Source organism: Lolium rigidum, chromosome 3 (genome assembly GCF_022539505.1).
Source record: "Lolium rigidum isolate FL_2022 chromosome 3, APGP_CSIRO_Lrig_0.1, whole genome shotgun sequence".
Lineage (NCBI taxonomy): Eukaryota > Viridiplantae > Streptophyta > Magnoliopsida > Poales > Poaceae > Lolium > Lolium rigidum.
This window is the reverse complement of record NC_061510.1, coordinates 208,017,471-208,033,976: the sequence shown is the minus strand read 5'-3', so window position 1 is coordinate 208,033,976 and position 16,506 is coordinate 208,017,471. Positions and strand designations below refer to the sequence as shown.

The window sequence follows — 16,506 nt, the reverse complement described above, 5'->3', positions numbered from 1 at the left end:
GAAGGAACCAGCAATGGCGAACGACGGTGCGGCCAACAACGGCTTCGGCCACCGCTCTCTCCACCAATGGGAGGGGCGACTCCCGCACGCGGCGGGCTACCCCGCGCCGCCGGACTTCCGCGCACCGGGAGGCTGGAGGCTGAGCGCAGGCGGCGTGCCGATCCCGCCGCCGCCAACGGGTGGCGGCGCACTCGAAACGGCGATCGAGGAGGTGCTCGTCACTCTCAGTGACTAGCAGCGCGCGGATCCGCGCTTCTTCCCCGACAACCACGAAGCGTGGATCACGTTCTTCCGGCGAAGGTACGAACGCGAACTCGCCGCTTACGACGGCCCTCCTCCTCCTCCGGCAAGGAACAACGCCGCCGGCCGCCGCCGATGGTGGAGCGCGCCCAACCGCACCCTCGAGAATGTGCTCGCGCACATCGAGGACGGGAACTCCCCGTCCCGGGGATGCCGCCGCCGGTGGCGGCTACCGTGTCGCGCCGGCACGGTAGTTCCTGGATACCGAGGAGGATGGCGCCGTCCTCTTCGTCGTCGGGCTCGAGATCGGCGTCTAGGTCCGGCGGGTCGACGCCGGCCACCGTCAAGAAGGAGTGGCCGTCTCCGGCCACCGTGAAGAAGGAGCCGGCGTCTCCACCGCCGACCGTAGGGCGCAGCAGCCGGCGCGCTCGTCATCCGCGACCAGCCCTCCTCGCCGCAACGCGGGCGGAAGAGGAAGACGGCGAAGAATCAGGCCGCCGCGGCCGCCGCCAACCAGCCTCGCCGAGGAGGAGGCGAAGCGCGCGGAGGACGCCGCGGTGGCGGAGGCGATCGCCGGGTCGCCGAAGGACCCGGTGCCCGCCGACAACGGCCTCCCCATCGACGCCGCGGCTGGAGTGGTCCAGGCGCGACCGGGAGCGCCGAGAGGCGGAGCAGCGACGGCGGATGTTGGATCCGGCCGCCGCGCGACAACTCGCCGCCCGCGCCGCCGCACCGTCGTCCTCGCGGAACGCCGCGCCCAGGGAGGTGATCAAGCTCGAGGAGAGCAGCGACGACGACATCTACCGGCCGTCGCCTCCACGCGCCGGCGACGCCGGCCGAGGCACGAGCCGGCGGTACGAGGCGCCGCCGCCCGGGACGACGCCGGCTCCGGCCGACGACGACGACGGCGGCGACTACACGACCTTCTACCGCCATTTAGGCATGTAGGAGGCCGCTTTTAGTTTTAGTATTAGTTTGCCAATCGCCGAATTCAAATATATGTACGAATTCGCCCTATTTATGTACGAACTCGCCTCTATATGTTAAATATCATTAAATTTCGCTTATGTTTGAACGAATTCGCCTATTTTGTCTGAATTCGTCGTATTACGTTGCATCCATCCTAGGCTCGCGGCTGGGAAAATGGCCTCCCCACGCCAAATCTTCCTCCAATCCAGACGAAAATTTCGCCGGATATTGGGCGTGGGAGCCCAAACGAGTGGGGATGCTCTAATCTTCAAAAAGAAGTGGACAACACTCCCACTCTTCACTAGCTCTCTCTCCCACCAACTGTACCTGCTACCTCCCACCGCCCCCGCAAGGTCCCCTGCTCGCCAGCTCCCTCGGTTGACCTCATCGGGCCGCCCTCCCCTTCATCCCACCGCAGACGTTAGGAGTCGTACACCCCCTGCTCTTCGCCGCCTCTCCTCATCGAATCCGTTCATCGAAGAGTCCGGGGAGGCGCTGCCACTCGGCATGCTCGCGGCCTCGCCGGCGACCCAGAGCTAGGGGCCGACGGAGGCGGACGCGGAGGCGCGCGCCTCGTATCCACCGGATAGGAAGCTGCGGACACCACGTGTTGGAGGGCTTCACAACGCTGGCCGTCCCCCTGCAGAAACAGCCGATGAGTCGGAACAATCACCGAGGGACGCCGTCGAGGACGCCCTGCTCCAGCGGGCTGCCCATGTGGCGAGCGTTCTGGGCACCACCAAACCAGCATCGTGTGCAGGTAGAGTTCCCCTCTTCAGCAAAACCAACTCTTACCAATCTATAGAAGAAAGGGAGCGGAGAATCTCTCTGAAGTCTGAAGTAGGAGTCTAGGATGCTTGTTAAATATATTTACACTTGCTAATATGTGTATGCGTGTTTTCAATACTGTATACTTTGGTGTCAGCAATATTACTTCGACATTGACCCGATATCTATTGTACATATACTAAATGCAAGATCATTCTACGTAGGTACTTCAATCCTGTTTGGCGGTTCATTCGAGTGGATACCTTGGTGAAATCCCACGTGGAATTTCCAAAAATCTTATGTTCTACCTATATCCTATGTTCAGCAAGCTGTTGTTGGCAGGAGGCCAGCCCTGCCAATATTGGGGACTGGCTTCGCCACTATAGATGGAAATGTGGGTAATTATTCTTGTCATTACACCCTGTATAATTTTATTTGTCCATAGGTGTGCCTTTTCAAGATCTGTTAGCATCTACAGTAGTTTTAGTTGTATACAAGTGTGCATAGCAGAAAATAGATTATCTAAACCATGCACCAAATTTGGTAGCGTTAGTGTCGCTCAGATTTGGGCCTGTCGACTTCCATGTCAGATCAGTAGTGCTAACAAATGGGCTGTAAGTATAGAATGATTAATAACCTTTTATTGTCAGGTTGGAACTTCTTTTTGGCATCACCAAAGGGACAAATCGTCCAAGGAAATGAATACATAGTTTGATAGTAAACTCGGAGTCCAAATCCTATCGATAGGTCATAGTAACAATGCAAAAATGCCAAGATTAGAAAGTAAATACAAATCTAATTGGAGTGTTGTGCCAGGGAACCAATACCAATGAAACAATCGGGAATATACTGTTTTGGCTAATGCATCTCTGCTAGCAAGTGTAGAGATTACGTGGTCTAGTAATAATTTCTTCAGAGGTAACTATTACCCGTGTAATCTGCGTCTTCTCCAAATTATTGCAATCACACCTGCAAAAAAAACTTTAGTGGTCAGCATTTTGATTGGTTGTCAGTTGTCACACAGAAAATGTATGTAGAAAATAAATGTAGAAAATGACCTTTGAAAGGAGAGAATGTACTCACTCCAATATCTCTACCGAAGTGTTAAGGTGAAACCTGCAGTTATCATCCTTAATCACCGATGAATCAACTTCTATTCTGTAGGAAAAAGTTTATATTTCCAATATAAAGTACAGATGCTACAGCCCTGAATAAAGCTTCCTATAAAATCCAGACACTGTTCAATCCAGTAAAACATGGCAGATGCATACTCATCACCAGCCATATTTAGTGTTTTAGCTCGTCTCTGTAATCTCAGGGATTAGCTCCACAATGTCCCTGTGTGAAGTAATTTGTTCAACAACTCAGTTTATAAGCATCTTTAGCAAGTATACAAACCACAAATAATAGAGGAAGTCCTCGTAGTGTAGCACTATCACCATGATTACATAAGTGCAAGTACTTTAGTTTTATTTGATGATCACTACTCCCTCCGTTCCATAATTTTTGTCGCAAATTAGATACATCCAAATCTGGGGCAAGAATTATGGAACAGAGGGAGTACTAAATTTAGAATGCACAAGCATATACAACACTAATCAAAATATGAACTGCAGCATAAACCAAGAAGACTACTCAACTTAATTAGACTCCATGTGTACACCTGGTCTTGGAGTTTGAAAGAAAACATCCTCTTTTAGAAGAATATAAAGCATTCTTCTGCAAAGACAATTCTACAACCTCTGGGCAGCAAACAAAGTGAATACAAAGCAAAAGAACACATTGTGTTGATAATACACCTTAAAATAAATAAGTTAAATTAGCATCATGGAAGCTGACATCCAAAAGCTTTCTAGGGTGAAAACCTAAGATCTTTGATCGGGCGACGACGGCGTTGGTGCACCGTTCCCTTCTTGGAGGCGTCGCTTTTGAAGAGTCTGGAGTTCAGGTGTTGTCATGGTGGTGGTTGTATTGTTGTTGCTAGGGCTGGAATGCTATGGCGGGACTCTTTTTTCTTAGCTTCTTTTCTCTTTTTTGGCTGTGTGCATCCGTATTGTCATTAGGATGGTGCGTTGTTGCAGAGGCTGGGTGTAATTGGTATCTTCTGATATTAATATATTCCCTTTATCGAAAAAAAAAAGCTTTCTAGGAATAAAAGTTTGCTGGATCCACTTGAACAACAGAAGCACAAATTTATATATACGGAACAATGGTATTAAATAGTAGCGCTATGGCCTTCTCCATAATCTGACCAATTCCTTCTATAAACAATTTTTTCTTTTCTTTTTGAGGAATCACATGTGAGGGCATATCATGATTGCTTCCATGCCTCAATTCGTACACATAAAAGAAATTGTAGTAAACTGATTTGGTTGGCATCATGTCATGATCTAACAATATAGCTTCCATGGTCGCAAATGTTTCATTGCTAAATGATTTAACAAAACCCCACCATGGCACCATTGATATCTTCAAATTTCTGCGTGGAATCTGTTTGTAGGGATGCAGCACCCAGTTGTCAAGGAGACCGCCGCCTTGGAGGACCAGTACACCGTCGAGCTGGGTGCAGGAGACGGGCGGGTGCAGTGGACCTGCCGCCGGATGGAAGGTGAAGGGCGGCGGCGTCCTGGAACACATCGTCGTGGAGGACAGCAGCGTCCTGGAACATGGCGTCGACGTCCTGAAACACGACGGTGTTAGGGACGGGCGGCAGAGTTGGAGGTAGAGTGGCGGCGTCTTGGAACACGGCATCATGGAGGACGGGCAGCGGTGTTTCGCCAGCCCCTCTTCCGACCTCGCCCTTTCTTCCATGGAGGCCGACGTCTGGCTCCGAGCCGCGTCGATGTCGGTGAGCCTGCTGTTTCAGCACATCTGTCGCCTCCGCCTCCGTTTCCTCCCGCCGTCCCCTCTTCCGACCTCGCCGATTCGATCGAATCTGGCATCAGTTTTCGAGGAGGAACCCAAGGCAGCAGGACGGCATGGATGTTGATCAGGTACCGGCGCGTGGGGAGGCGGCGTGGCAGGGGCTCTCGCGTGGAAGAACATGGGAATCTGGTACTGCAGATCGTGCGAGGCAGTTTGCTTTCTCCGTGGACTGGGCGTGTTCTCGCAGCAACGCGTGGGGAATCATCTAGTTTTTTAAAAATGGCTGCACACTTTCTAGGAAGTCATCTACTCCTTATGAACGGAAGGAATATGTTATATGTGGTCTCGTGTATTAGATTTTGCATTTAAGCAGTTTATGGAACTCACAGATGTGTGTGTTTTCAGGAGCTAAATATTGTTACTAAGAACTATTCTTTCCTTAATTTTTCAGGACCTGATGCATTCAAGGTTCATTAGCATATGTTTGAGAAGTTGATTGAGATTGTGTGCATCCGTTATCTGCTATAAAGCTTGAGTCAGAGGATACTCATTTCTAGTGGATAACACTTCACGACTTCGCGTGGCTTCTGTATATTGTTTTGGCATAGATCATGGAGTGCAACAGAGAAGAGGCCTTGAGGGCTAGGGAAATTTCTGTACAGAAGTTGGGAAAGAAAGACTTCATTGGTGCCCAAAAGATTGCACTTAAAGCTCAAGTGCTGTTTCCCGAGCTTGAGAATATATTTCAGGTGTTAAATGTCTGCAATGTACATTGTGCAGCAGAGGCAAGGGTGAATGGAGAGATGGACTGGTATGCAATCCTTCAAGTGGAGCCAACAGCAGATCATTCTAACATAAGAAAGCAATACCTCAAGCTTGCCTTTTCACTCCATCCTGATAAAAACTGTTTTCATGGTGCTGAAGATGCTTTCAAGTTGGTAGGCGATGCTCATAAAATACTGTGTGATCAAACAACACGATCTCAATATGACATCAGAAGGCAGAATGCTTCCAGGAAAGCGCCAACGCAAGTTACACAGCAACAGAAGAAGAGCGACACAAGTAAACAGAATGTTCCTGGATATGTACTGACCTTTTGGACCATATGCTCCCATTGTCAGGTGCGGTATCAGTACCACATCCGTGTCTTGAATACTCTGATCCGATGTATGAACTGTGGAAATAACTTCTTTACATACAAATTAGAGGAACAGTATGTGTCAACTTCATCGGGTGTATACACTAGTTCTCAAGTTCCAGCAAAGACGTTTCCAAGTCAACAAGGCCGGCCTGTGAAGCTTCCTTCTGCACAGGGGACCACAGATGTGAAACCAAGAGTAAATGTTGCCCGATGTAATGAATACATGAAAGGGTTTAGCATTCCAAGCACGAACGAGAAAGCTAATCAGTCAAGAACAGCAAGGGGGGCAAGTCATTTTCCAGCAATGAATAAAGATAAACCTTCCGTACCACTGGCTGCAAATGAGCATATGGGTGGATGGTCAATACCAGATCCTGCTAATCCAGACATCATTGGGAGACAGAAGTCATGCACAGAAGAGGCATCTGCAGCTCCAAATGCTATGAATATCCCAGGTCCTGTGAAGCTTTCATCTACAGGTGCAAACTCATATATGAAAGCAAGGATTAATGTGGCACAATGTGATATAGAAGGGCATGGTAGTGCTGGTGGTGAGAAGGAAGCTAACCGGTCAGATAGTAAGAGGGGCAATGTTGAAATTCCAGCAACAAATACAAGTAATTTTTCTGCCCAAACTGCACACAGGAACACAGGTGTGGGATGCATGCCAGGTCCTGCTGATCTAAATGCTGTTGATAGAAAGAACTTAGGTAAAGAAGGTGTATCTGCAGTGCAAAATGCTGCGGAATCCCCCAGTATCCGGAGATCAGCTAGGAGAAAGCAAGATGCTGATGGCAGCAGTAGCATGAACTCTAATAGCAAAAAGAAGCAAAGGAAGAATGATTTTCCATCTAATGCTGACTTGAATTTGAAGCAAATCTTTGATGATAACGTCTCTAATGCTGTGAGGCAGTCAGTTCCATCTAATGTGCCCAGCAAAGTAGACATCCAAGCGAAAGCTAAAACTGCTAGGAAAAAGCAAGGTGCTGATGGCAGCAGTAGCCTGAACTCTAATAGCAAAAACAAGCAAAGGAAGAATGATTTTCCATCTAATGCTGACTTGAATTTGAAGCAAATCTTTGATGAGAACGTCTCTAATGCTGTGAGGCAGTCAGTTCCATCTAACGTGCCCAGCAAAGTAGACATCCAAACGAAAGCTAAAACTGCTAGGAAAAAGCAAGGGGCTGATGGCTGCAGTAGCCTGAACTCTAATAGCAAAAAGAAGCAAAGGAATGATTTTCCATCTAACCCTGACTTGAATGCTGCAAGGCAATCAGTTCCATCTAACATGCCCAGCAAAGTAGACGTCCAAGAGAATGCTAAATGTACAGATATAGGTGATCAGGACAATATGGAGGCAGAAGTAACAGATACTGTTGGCCAGGATCAACCTTGCTATTCTGAGAAGCTTTCTTTCCCTGATGCAGATTTTTTTGATTTTGAGAAACTGAGGGAAGTTTGTCTGTTTGCAGTAGGTCAGATCTGGGCCATTTATGATAACCTTGATGGCATGCCAAGATATTATGCTAGAATAAAAAGGTTTGATGCCTCCAACTTTAAAGTTCATCTCACTTGGCTGGAGCATGTTGCAGCGAATGAATCAGAAGATAAATGGACTGATGAAGAACTGCCTGTTGCTTGTGGAAGCTTTAGCTTAGGAGCAACAGAAACATCACAAGACAGGCTCATGTTTTCGCATATTGTTTCATGGACAAAAGGCAAAAAAAGGAACTATGACATACATCCAGGCAAGGGTGAAATATGGGCCCTTTATAAGGGATGGAGCATGCAGTGGGTATCAGATGCAGATAGCCATAGATCCTATGAATATGAAGTCGTCGAAGTCCTTTCAAATTTCTCATTTAGTGCTGGTGTTATGGTTGCCCCATTGGTCAGGATTAAAGGCTTTGTGAGTTTATTTGCGACAGCTAAGGATAAATCCGAATTTGTGGTAGCACCAAGTGAGCTACTTAGTTTTTCTCACAGCATCCCGTTTCATAGGACAGATGGGAGTGAGAAAGTTGGTATCCCAGGAGGGTTGCTGCAACTTGACCCTGCATGTCTCCCCGTGGACCTGGATGCAGCATTTTCTTCTGTTACTCTGGACTCTTGCATGTCTCCTGACAAGAAAAAGGGCAGCACATTCATTGATTTGAGCACTCGAGACTCTTGCATATCTCCTGACAAGAAAGAGGGCAGTACGTTCGTTGATCTGAGCACCGACAGTCCAAGCAGTAGTGGGAAACATGAAGATATTTCTTCTGAGCAGAACACATGCTTGCAGAAAATTCCCCATGGTCCTAATTCTTTAGGTGACCTTTCTCAGCAAAAATATGTCCCTCCCTAAGTGTCTATACATATCCCGATTCTGAATTCTGTAACTTCGAAGAATGCCGCTCACGTGAGAAGTTTGAACGTGGACAAATATGGGCTTTATACAGTGATGTTGACAACTTCCCAAAGTTCTATGGCTGGATAAGCAAAGTCGAGCTGGAACCTTTCAAAGTGGATTTGACATGGCTTGAAGCTTGTCCTCAAGTTGGGCAGGAGAAACAGTGGTTGGAGGAGGATATACCTGTCAGCTGTGGTAAATTTAAAATTCGAAACTGGAAGACCAAGTATGAGACAAAGGATACTTTCTCTCATTTGGTATACACCAGGCAACTTGACGCATCTTTGCAGATTGAAATTCTTCCGCAAGTAGGCCAGATTTGGGTCATCTACATGAACTGGACTCCTGACTGGATTCCGTCCAGCACTGATGCTTGTGAATTTGCTATCGGCGAGATCATTGAGCGCACTGAAGTTAGCACAAAAATTTCTCTTCTGACTAAAGTCAAAGGTTACACTGCGGTGTTCAAGCCTCGCAAGCCAAAGAGTGTTCTGGAGATACCTACAAGGGAGAACCTGAAGTTCTCTCACCGCGTACCCTCGTTTCGTCTGACAGAAGAAAGTGGCGGCAAGCTCCATGGTTTCTATGAGCTGGATGCAGCCTCCGTTCCAGATGTTTTCCTGTACTAGGGTGCCACATGAGACGCTGATGCCAAAGCACAAACCCTTCAAATAGATTATGACTAGAACTATTTTCATATACCGCTATCAGTTTTTCTGGAGTACATATATGCCAGTCAGCTTTAGTCTTATTGGGAACCATTCCAACATGCCTCTGTTACTTGTGGACCGATGTCACCAGTGCCATCAAGTTCAATTGCGAGTAATTATTCTACCCATTTCATCAAGTTTTACTATGTGTTGAAATGATTCAAATCTAATATAGCATTATTGAAATTTTAGTACCTCGCCAGGTGCAAGAAGTCTTATTCTCAGTGCAGTAGTCCTGAAGTTTGCTGAATGCAAGGTTTTCCTGCTTTGCCGCTAAGGATTAGTTGGTCGGACGTGCTTAAGGAGGAAGATAATTGTAGATTCTGTTTTCTCTGGATCGGAGTACATGTGTGGAGCAAAACGGCACTAACTAATGGAATGGTGGAATCGGTGGATACCCCTCGCGTGTGCTTGCCTCGATCACATTATTATTATTCGTTAAAAGTACCTCGCCCTACAATCGGAGTACTAACATTAGTTGGTGTTAGGGGTTGCTTTGCAAAATGACTATGCTTCTTTTCTGGAAGCAACGCAGCTGGAATTAATACAGCAGAAAATGTTTAGAGAGTTGGCAAGTGCGTTTTTTCGCACCCTCCTTTCCCTTCGCGGCGCAGCTTTATCGACCTTTCCTTTCCGATCGGATCCAGAAAAGCACGATGCACCTCCGGCGGTGGTAAGAGCATCTCCACTCGTTTGGCCTTCCCATGCCGAAATCCGGAGAAATTTTCCTCCGAATTGGATGTAAATTTGGCGTGGGGAGGAGTAGTTTCCCAGCCGCGTGCTCAGGCGAAGACGACGATGCAAATTTGAAAAACATAAACTTGACAAACTACGGCTAAAAACGGGCGAATTTAGACTAAATTTAATGATATTTACTATATAGAGGGCGAAGTTCATACATAGTCGAATTCGGCTAGGGGAATACAACTGTAAATTTTAAAACACGGCGCTCTACATGCCCAAATGGCGGTAGAACACCGTGTAGTCGCCGCCGTCGTCGCCATCGTCGTCGGAGCCATCGTCGTCGAACTGCGGCGGCGCGGCCTGGCTGCTGCCCTGGCCGGCGTCTCCCCACCGGCCGCTGGTGCGAGGCGGGGACGGCGATGGCTTGTACCATTCGTCGTCCGAGGCTTCGAGGTCGACGAAGGGGACGGCGACGCCAGATGGAGGTGTCGCAGGCCGACGGTAGCGAGCGACGTGTCCGGGAGGCCTCGTGTCCGGCGGGCAGGGGTACCCCGCCTGGTGGAGGAGGTGCCCCTCCCACGCGTGGAGCGAACGGCGGGGGAAGCCGTTGTTGGCTGCGCCGTCGTCGTCGGAGAACGCCATCGGGAGAGTGGAGGGAGATAGGAGCAGGGGTACGCGTCGCGGCGAGCGGAGCGGCCTATGTAGGCGCGGCTGGCGCGGGGGATTAATGCCGCGTGGAATGCGACGCGTCCGCGGCGAGCTGACCGGCGGCAGCCTTTACTGCGCGCGGAAGACGATGCGTGCGCGGAAGACGATGCCCGTGTCGCTGACCGGTCGGGGGCCACCTCCGCGGCGAAGACGAAACGAAAGCGCGGGAGAGATTTCTCGCCGTTTCACGCGCTTTCGCTTCGTCCGGAGTCCCCGAGCGCTCCCCGGTAGGCCGGGGTTGGCGTGGGCTCGCCGGATGGATGAAAGCCCAAATTCGGCGAAAAACGAGGAACCGGGGGCGCGGCTGGGCCATTTTTCACCGTCCGGATGAAAAAATGGCACGCCGGAGACCTGTTGGGGGAGACAAGTGGAGATGCTCTAACTGATTATCGAGGAGAAATCTATCACCTGATCCGGAGGTGGCTGACCCTTAGTACTTAGCAGAATCCACACACGCTGACGCTAGAAAATGTAAGAGCCGGTACGGGCATCGTGCACTGAGCATCTCTCCCATGCGCCCTGAGGCAGCATTGTCGAGTTGGGCGTACCGGGGACGCCTTTTCGCGACATGACTTCGACGAGGTATTTGTCAACCTTCCATTGCACCCTCTTTAACCGTGTCATCGCAACAACAGCCGCCTTTGGCGTCTTGTTTCCAATGAGGTGTCCCTCTGATGCTGCCGCCGCCACCTTGGCCGGCTCTTCTTTGCCTTTCTCTTTGAGCAACCTCCGAAAGACCCTCCATTTTTGCAGTATTGGAGCTTCAAGAAGCAATGCTTCAAGGTGAACGCAATGTGTTTGTTGAGCCGCTTGAACAAGTCGTCGGATATGATCAAGTGATATGTCGCATTCTTCCCACTCACATGTCGCTCGCGAATGCCCTCAAGGTAGCCTTGGTATTTGTTCACCACGGCTTGGATGATGCTTCACCTATGCGCTATTGCAATTTGGGTTTGATCCATGCATGTGCATATTGCTGCACTCCTTGTTGATGTAGCTCATCAAACTCGCCTTGATCCTCTTCTAATAGGCGCGGTTGTTTGATTGGAGCCGGTGATGGTATCCATCATCCATGCACACGACCTTCCAAGAATCGCATAAGCACATGTCCTCCAATGACTTCCATGTTAGTCCTCGGCTTCCTCCGCCCTTGGCCTTCTTCCTCTCCATCCCATCAGCGGCGGGAGCGATGGGTTCTTTCTCCTCCTCATAGGTGTCGAATCCACCAACCGTTGAACAGGTTGGCAGCACCAAGCTAGCTAGGAGTACCGAGCGAGAGCGCCCCTCATTTGATCTGGCGGGGGTGCCGCTAGGTCGTCATATGGACTATTGAGGTTGAGGTTTGCCCCCTGCACGACCCCGCCGACCACAACATGACGACAATTGGTGCAGCTCGGCGAAAACATGGCGTCTAGATTGAACTTGCTGAAGTTGGAGGGGGGGGGGTAGAGTAGTTGCGGGAGAACCTTCCGCGTGGGGCCACAACCTTCCTGGAAGTAGCCCGGGGTAGACGGGGATGAGCCCCTCGAGTGGAGGGACGAGGACCAACTCATTGAGTAGAGCGACGACAAGGAGCTCCCTCCTACGACAATGCCCGGGATGAACCCTTGGCTAGCGGATGCATGGAGTGCCATATCCATTTTAGCTCCGACTTTTGCCACCACTCTCAGTGCTCCGCCGTCGCGTATTCCCACCGGATGCAGTTCCTTTCCCACACCTCCGGCGTCACATCCATTGGCTTATCCTTCGGCGCTGGCCTCGTGCGTGGCTTGGCGTAGGGCCTTACTGCCTTTGGCTTTAGCGGCCCATCGACTTCACTGACGTCACTGACATTCCCAGCCGCGAACTGGGCCCGTCGGCGAGATGGGCATGAACAGGTTAGCGATGGGCGGGAGAAACAGAAGGCGTAAAATGCGAGGAGGCAATAGAATGGAAAGTGAAATAGATTTCGGCTGTGACACCTTTGAAATACTTAGTACTCGACAAATATATCATACATTACCCTTCTACCCTCACCTTCTCTATAAATTGTGGATAGCACTGGTACCGTAGAGAAAATTTAGAAAGGTGCGGAAAACCAAACAGGGTTTGCAATCACTACTCATCCATGCCCTTTGCGATTGTTTGGAAACTAAATCAAACTTTGTTGGCAACTATTTGACTGCGCAAGGGAGCAAATGTACATGTGAGATGAACCATTACAAGATCTTGTTCTGAACACACAGGTAGGTTGATGATGGAAACATACTGCTCATACAGGTCGAAGCAAATTTATGTCGGCAAGAAAATGGAAGCACAGAGCGGAATAGCGAGACATCAACGGAATTGCAGTTATGTCCTTGAGTGAATATTTTGGAAACAAATCGCGATACCAGGCGCATTATAAAGGAACTATCTAACTGCTCAAAGCAGTAAATTTTGGAAGCAGATCGCATTACTGGGCGCATCATACGGGAACTACCTAACGGACGGAGGCGTACCTTCCCACTAGTAGTAATCCAGTGATCAATCAAATTCAAAACGTACCCTCCAGTCCCAAAATCCCATCGCGCTCACCAGTCACCATTGCCCTAAAAGCTCGCCGTCTTCCGGCCACCGCCGATCCCTCCAGCTCCACCCCCGGCTAAGGTGATTTCTACTGCCATATGCTCTGTTTCCCCTACCTTACCCGTGTCGCATTTCCATCGTGTTCTTGTTTTCTTCGTGCCTTTTGGGTGTCGACTAGTTGGCTTGATGGGTGCTTCTACAGTTGCCCGCTCCTGCTTCCATGTGATTCGCTTGGTCTCCCTCTTTAGCTTGCGCCAGGAGGAAACTACCCCATGCTAGCTGCAATGTCTTGTGGCTAATCATAAGCACGATCAATGAAAAGCGAATCAAATTAGTAGTTCTTTTTCCCTCATTTTCAGTCTTATGATGTGCACTTTGGTCCATTTATCAGTTAGATCTAGCTTAAGGGGTTTAGACTTTAGAGCTTTCTGTGGCAGGGAGGTTGGCAAACTACTAGATTTACCGTGTCATGATCAGATACACACGCTAGTTTAGTCAATGCCATGAAAATATGATAGACTACTAGTTTTCTTGCTCGAAAAAAACGGATTTAGTTATTGCGCAAAATGCTGAATTTTTTTTATATGATAAAAAATGCTGAATTCTTATATGCATCTTCTCGCAACTAGGTGCTGGGCAATTGATCCCGTGGAGTTGCTTAAAGGAGTCGTGTACTAGCCAATTGATCCCGTGGAGTGACTAGACATAGCAGTCAGTATATATAGTGACAATAAGTTCATGTATGGATTTATCAATGATATAGTCGTCATTCGCCAAACAAATGATCCTATTCCACTATGTAGAGTAAGGTATAAGGTTAATTTCTTCAGTTTAAGATAGCCGACTGTGATGGAGGCCGTTTTAGCATAACAGTAATACTATAGGTTACAAACTTTAAACTAAGGTCATTATTTGATTTTGTCTAGCCAATGAAGCGGTTCCAGTTCCATGCATTTGGCTCATGCCGTATGTAGTACATGCCCAGTAGTAGTATGTCGGCCTAATTCCTTTGACATGTTTTATTTTAATTCGAATTGTTGCTTTGTTTATTCTAGTCCCAGACATCATGTCCATAATAGTACTAAGCTCTGTTCTAGAGGGCGGTAAACATGGACTCCCAACCTGTTGATGTACATGGTACAGACTTCTACGATTTTGGCAAGTTGGTGGATGCAAACCTATTTGCAGCTGATCAGATCTGGGCAGTTTATGATGACGTGGATGGCATGCCAAGGCTTTATGCTAGTAGAATAAAACATTCAGATGCCCTCGATTTCAAAGTTCATCTCACCTGGCTGGATCACGTTGCAGCAAATGAAGCTGAGGATAGATGGACCGATGAAGAACTGCCGGTTGCTTGTGGAAGCTTTGGCTTAAGAGAAACAGAGATATCACAGCTCAGATTCATTTTTTCGCATATTGTTCAACTGACAAAAGGCAAAAGAAGAAGCAACTACGAAGTATATCCTAGCAAGGGTGAAGTATGGGCCCTTTATAAGGGTTGGAGCATGCAGTGGGCATCAGATGCAGGTAACCATAGATCCTATGAATATGAAGTCGTCCAAGTCCTGTCAGATTTCTCATTTCGTGCTGGCGTCACCGTTGTCCCGTTGGTCAGGGTCAAAGGCTTTAGCAGTTTGTTTGCGACAGCTAAGGATGAGCCCGAAATTGTGATAGCATCAAGTGATCTGCTTCGATTTTCTCACAGAGTCCCTTTTTATAGCACAGATGGTCATGAGAAAGTGGATGTCCCGAGAGGTTTTCTGGAACTCGACCCTGCATGTCTCCCCACGGACCTGGATGCAGCATTTCCCCCAATTAGTCTCGACTCTTGCATGTCTCCTGGCAAGAAAGAAAACGGCACATCCATTGCTTCTAGCGCTGGCAGTACAAGCAGCAAAGGAAAACATGAAGATAGTTCGTCCGAGCAGAACGCATCCTTGCTGAAAAATTGTCCCTCCAAGGGTATTTTTACCTTTCCTGATTCAGAATTCCATGACTTCGAAGGATGCCATTCACCTGAGAAATTTGAACATGGACAAATATGGTCAATATGCAGCGGTGCTGACAGCTTCCCCAAGTTCTATGGCTGGATAAGCAAAATCGAGCTGGGACCTTTCAAAGTGTGTTTGACCTGGCTAGAAGCTTGTCCTAAAGTGGAGCAGGAGAAACAGTGGTTGGAGCAGGGTATACCTGTCAGCTGCGGTAAGTTGAAAGTTCGAAACTGGAGAACCAATTACGAAACAACCAATACCTTCTCTCATTTGGTGTACAAGGTACACGACCCAAAGCGGGAGATTGAAATTCTTCCGAAGGTCGGTGAGATCTGGGCCATCTACAAAAACTGGTCACCTGATTGGGTTCCTCCGGGGACGAACGATCTTGATGAGTATAGCATTGGGGAGATTGTCAGGTGCACCAAAACTAAAGTCGAAGGCTATATCGCTGTGTTTAAGCCCGCCATCGGAACTAATGTAGTGAAGATACCTGTGGAAGATAAGATGAGGTTTTCTCACAGAATTCCCTCTTTCCGTTTGCAAGAAGAGGAAGGTGGTCAGCTCTATGGCTTCCACGAGCTCGATCCTGCCTCTGTTCCTGAAGTTTCTCTACAGCAGGACGCCCCCTTGAATCGTGCCGGCTAATGCATGACTGTTCTGAAGATCGTAAGGGGGAATTTACCTCATAATAAAGCTACGTATGTACTAGTGCTTAGTGTTGTGCTTTGCGCCCGAACTTCTAGGGTGCCGAATGTGTCGGTATAATCAGGATTTTGTATCGTTGTTGTCTGGTCAGGTCTTGTGTGTGTGTGGCAAACACGGTCGTCATAGTCAGGTTTCTTCACCCCCGTATCGAGAACTTTTTCTGCACTCTTATTGTTCATTGATCAACTAAGCACTTTGAACCCGGAGTAATATGCCATATCGTTATTGTTTTTTTGGTTCCTGTATATTGCTGGTAGTATTTGTGCATATCTGTAAGCCAGTTCATATTAGGCGTGTGGTCTTCACGTTGACCACCAGGCCTGCGTATTAGCTTTACTCTCCAAGATTTTTTTTTGAAAGGAGCTTTACTCTCCAAGATTTTTTTTTTTGAAAGGAGCTTTACTCTCCAAGATGTTTGCATGGTTCCGCCACAAATCCACAATGCCATACGCAACATAGTCCTTGTTGTTTCAAAGAAATAGAAAGTACATCGTGCACATAGTACATTGCTGATGTAAGGACACCGATATTTCATTAAACTAATACGTGTCTTGAAACATGGCTATTAGTAACTAACTAGAATAGTGGCCCTCGCAAAATGCCAGGCCAAGCGCATTAGTATATTGCAAACGGTAGATAAATATATTTAAGCTTTTTGGTATATTCTATGTAAATGCCATGCTCAATAATATGGTGCATGTCAAGGAAAGTGCGGTGACCTAACATACTACTGCATGTTTAGTAGGCAAGTTTTAACATAACACCAATAAAATACAATTC

The 16,506-nt window shown here is 48.2% G+C and overlaps 1 protein-coding gene and 1 pseudogene across 1 annotated transcript; both read left to right on the top strand.

The window, feature by feature from the left end:
- The first annotated feature begins 1,683 nt into the window (after window positions 1-1,683).
- On the top strand, window positions 1,684-9,213 carry LOC124702925 (annotated as a pseudogene).
- Window positions 9,214-14,133: 4,920 nt separating this feature from the next.
- LOC124695994 lies at window positions 14,134-15,666 on the top strand. The gene has a single exon (XM_047228790.1). The coding sequence runs from the start codon at window positions 14,134-14,136 to the stop codon at window positions 15,664-15,666; it is 1,533 nt and encodes a 510-aa protein (XP_047084746.1).
- The last annotated feature ends 840 nt before the right edge of the window (window positions 15,667-16,506 follow it).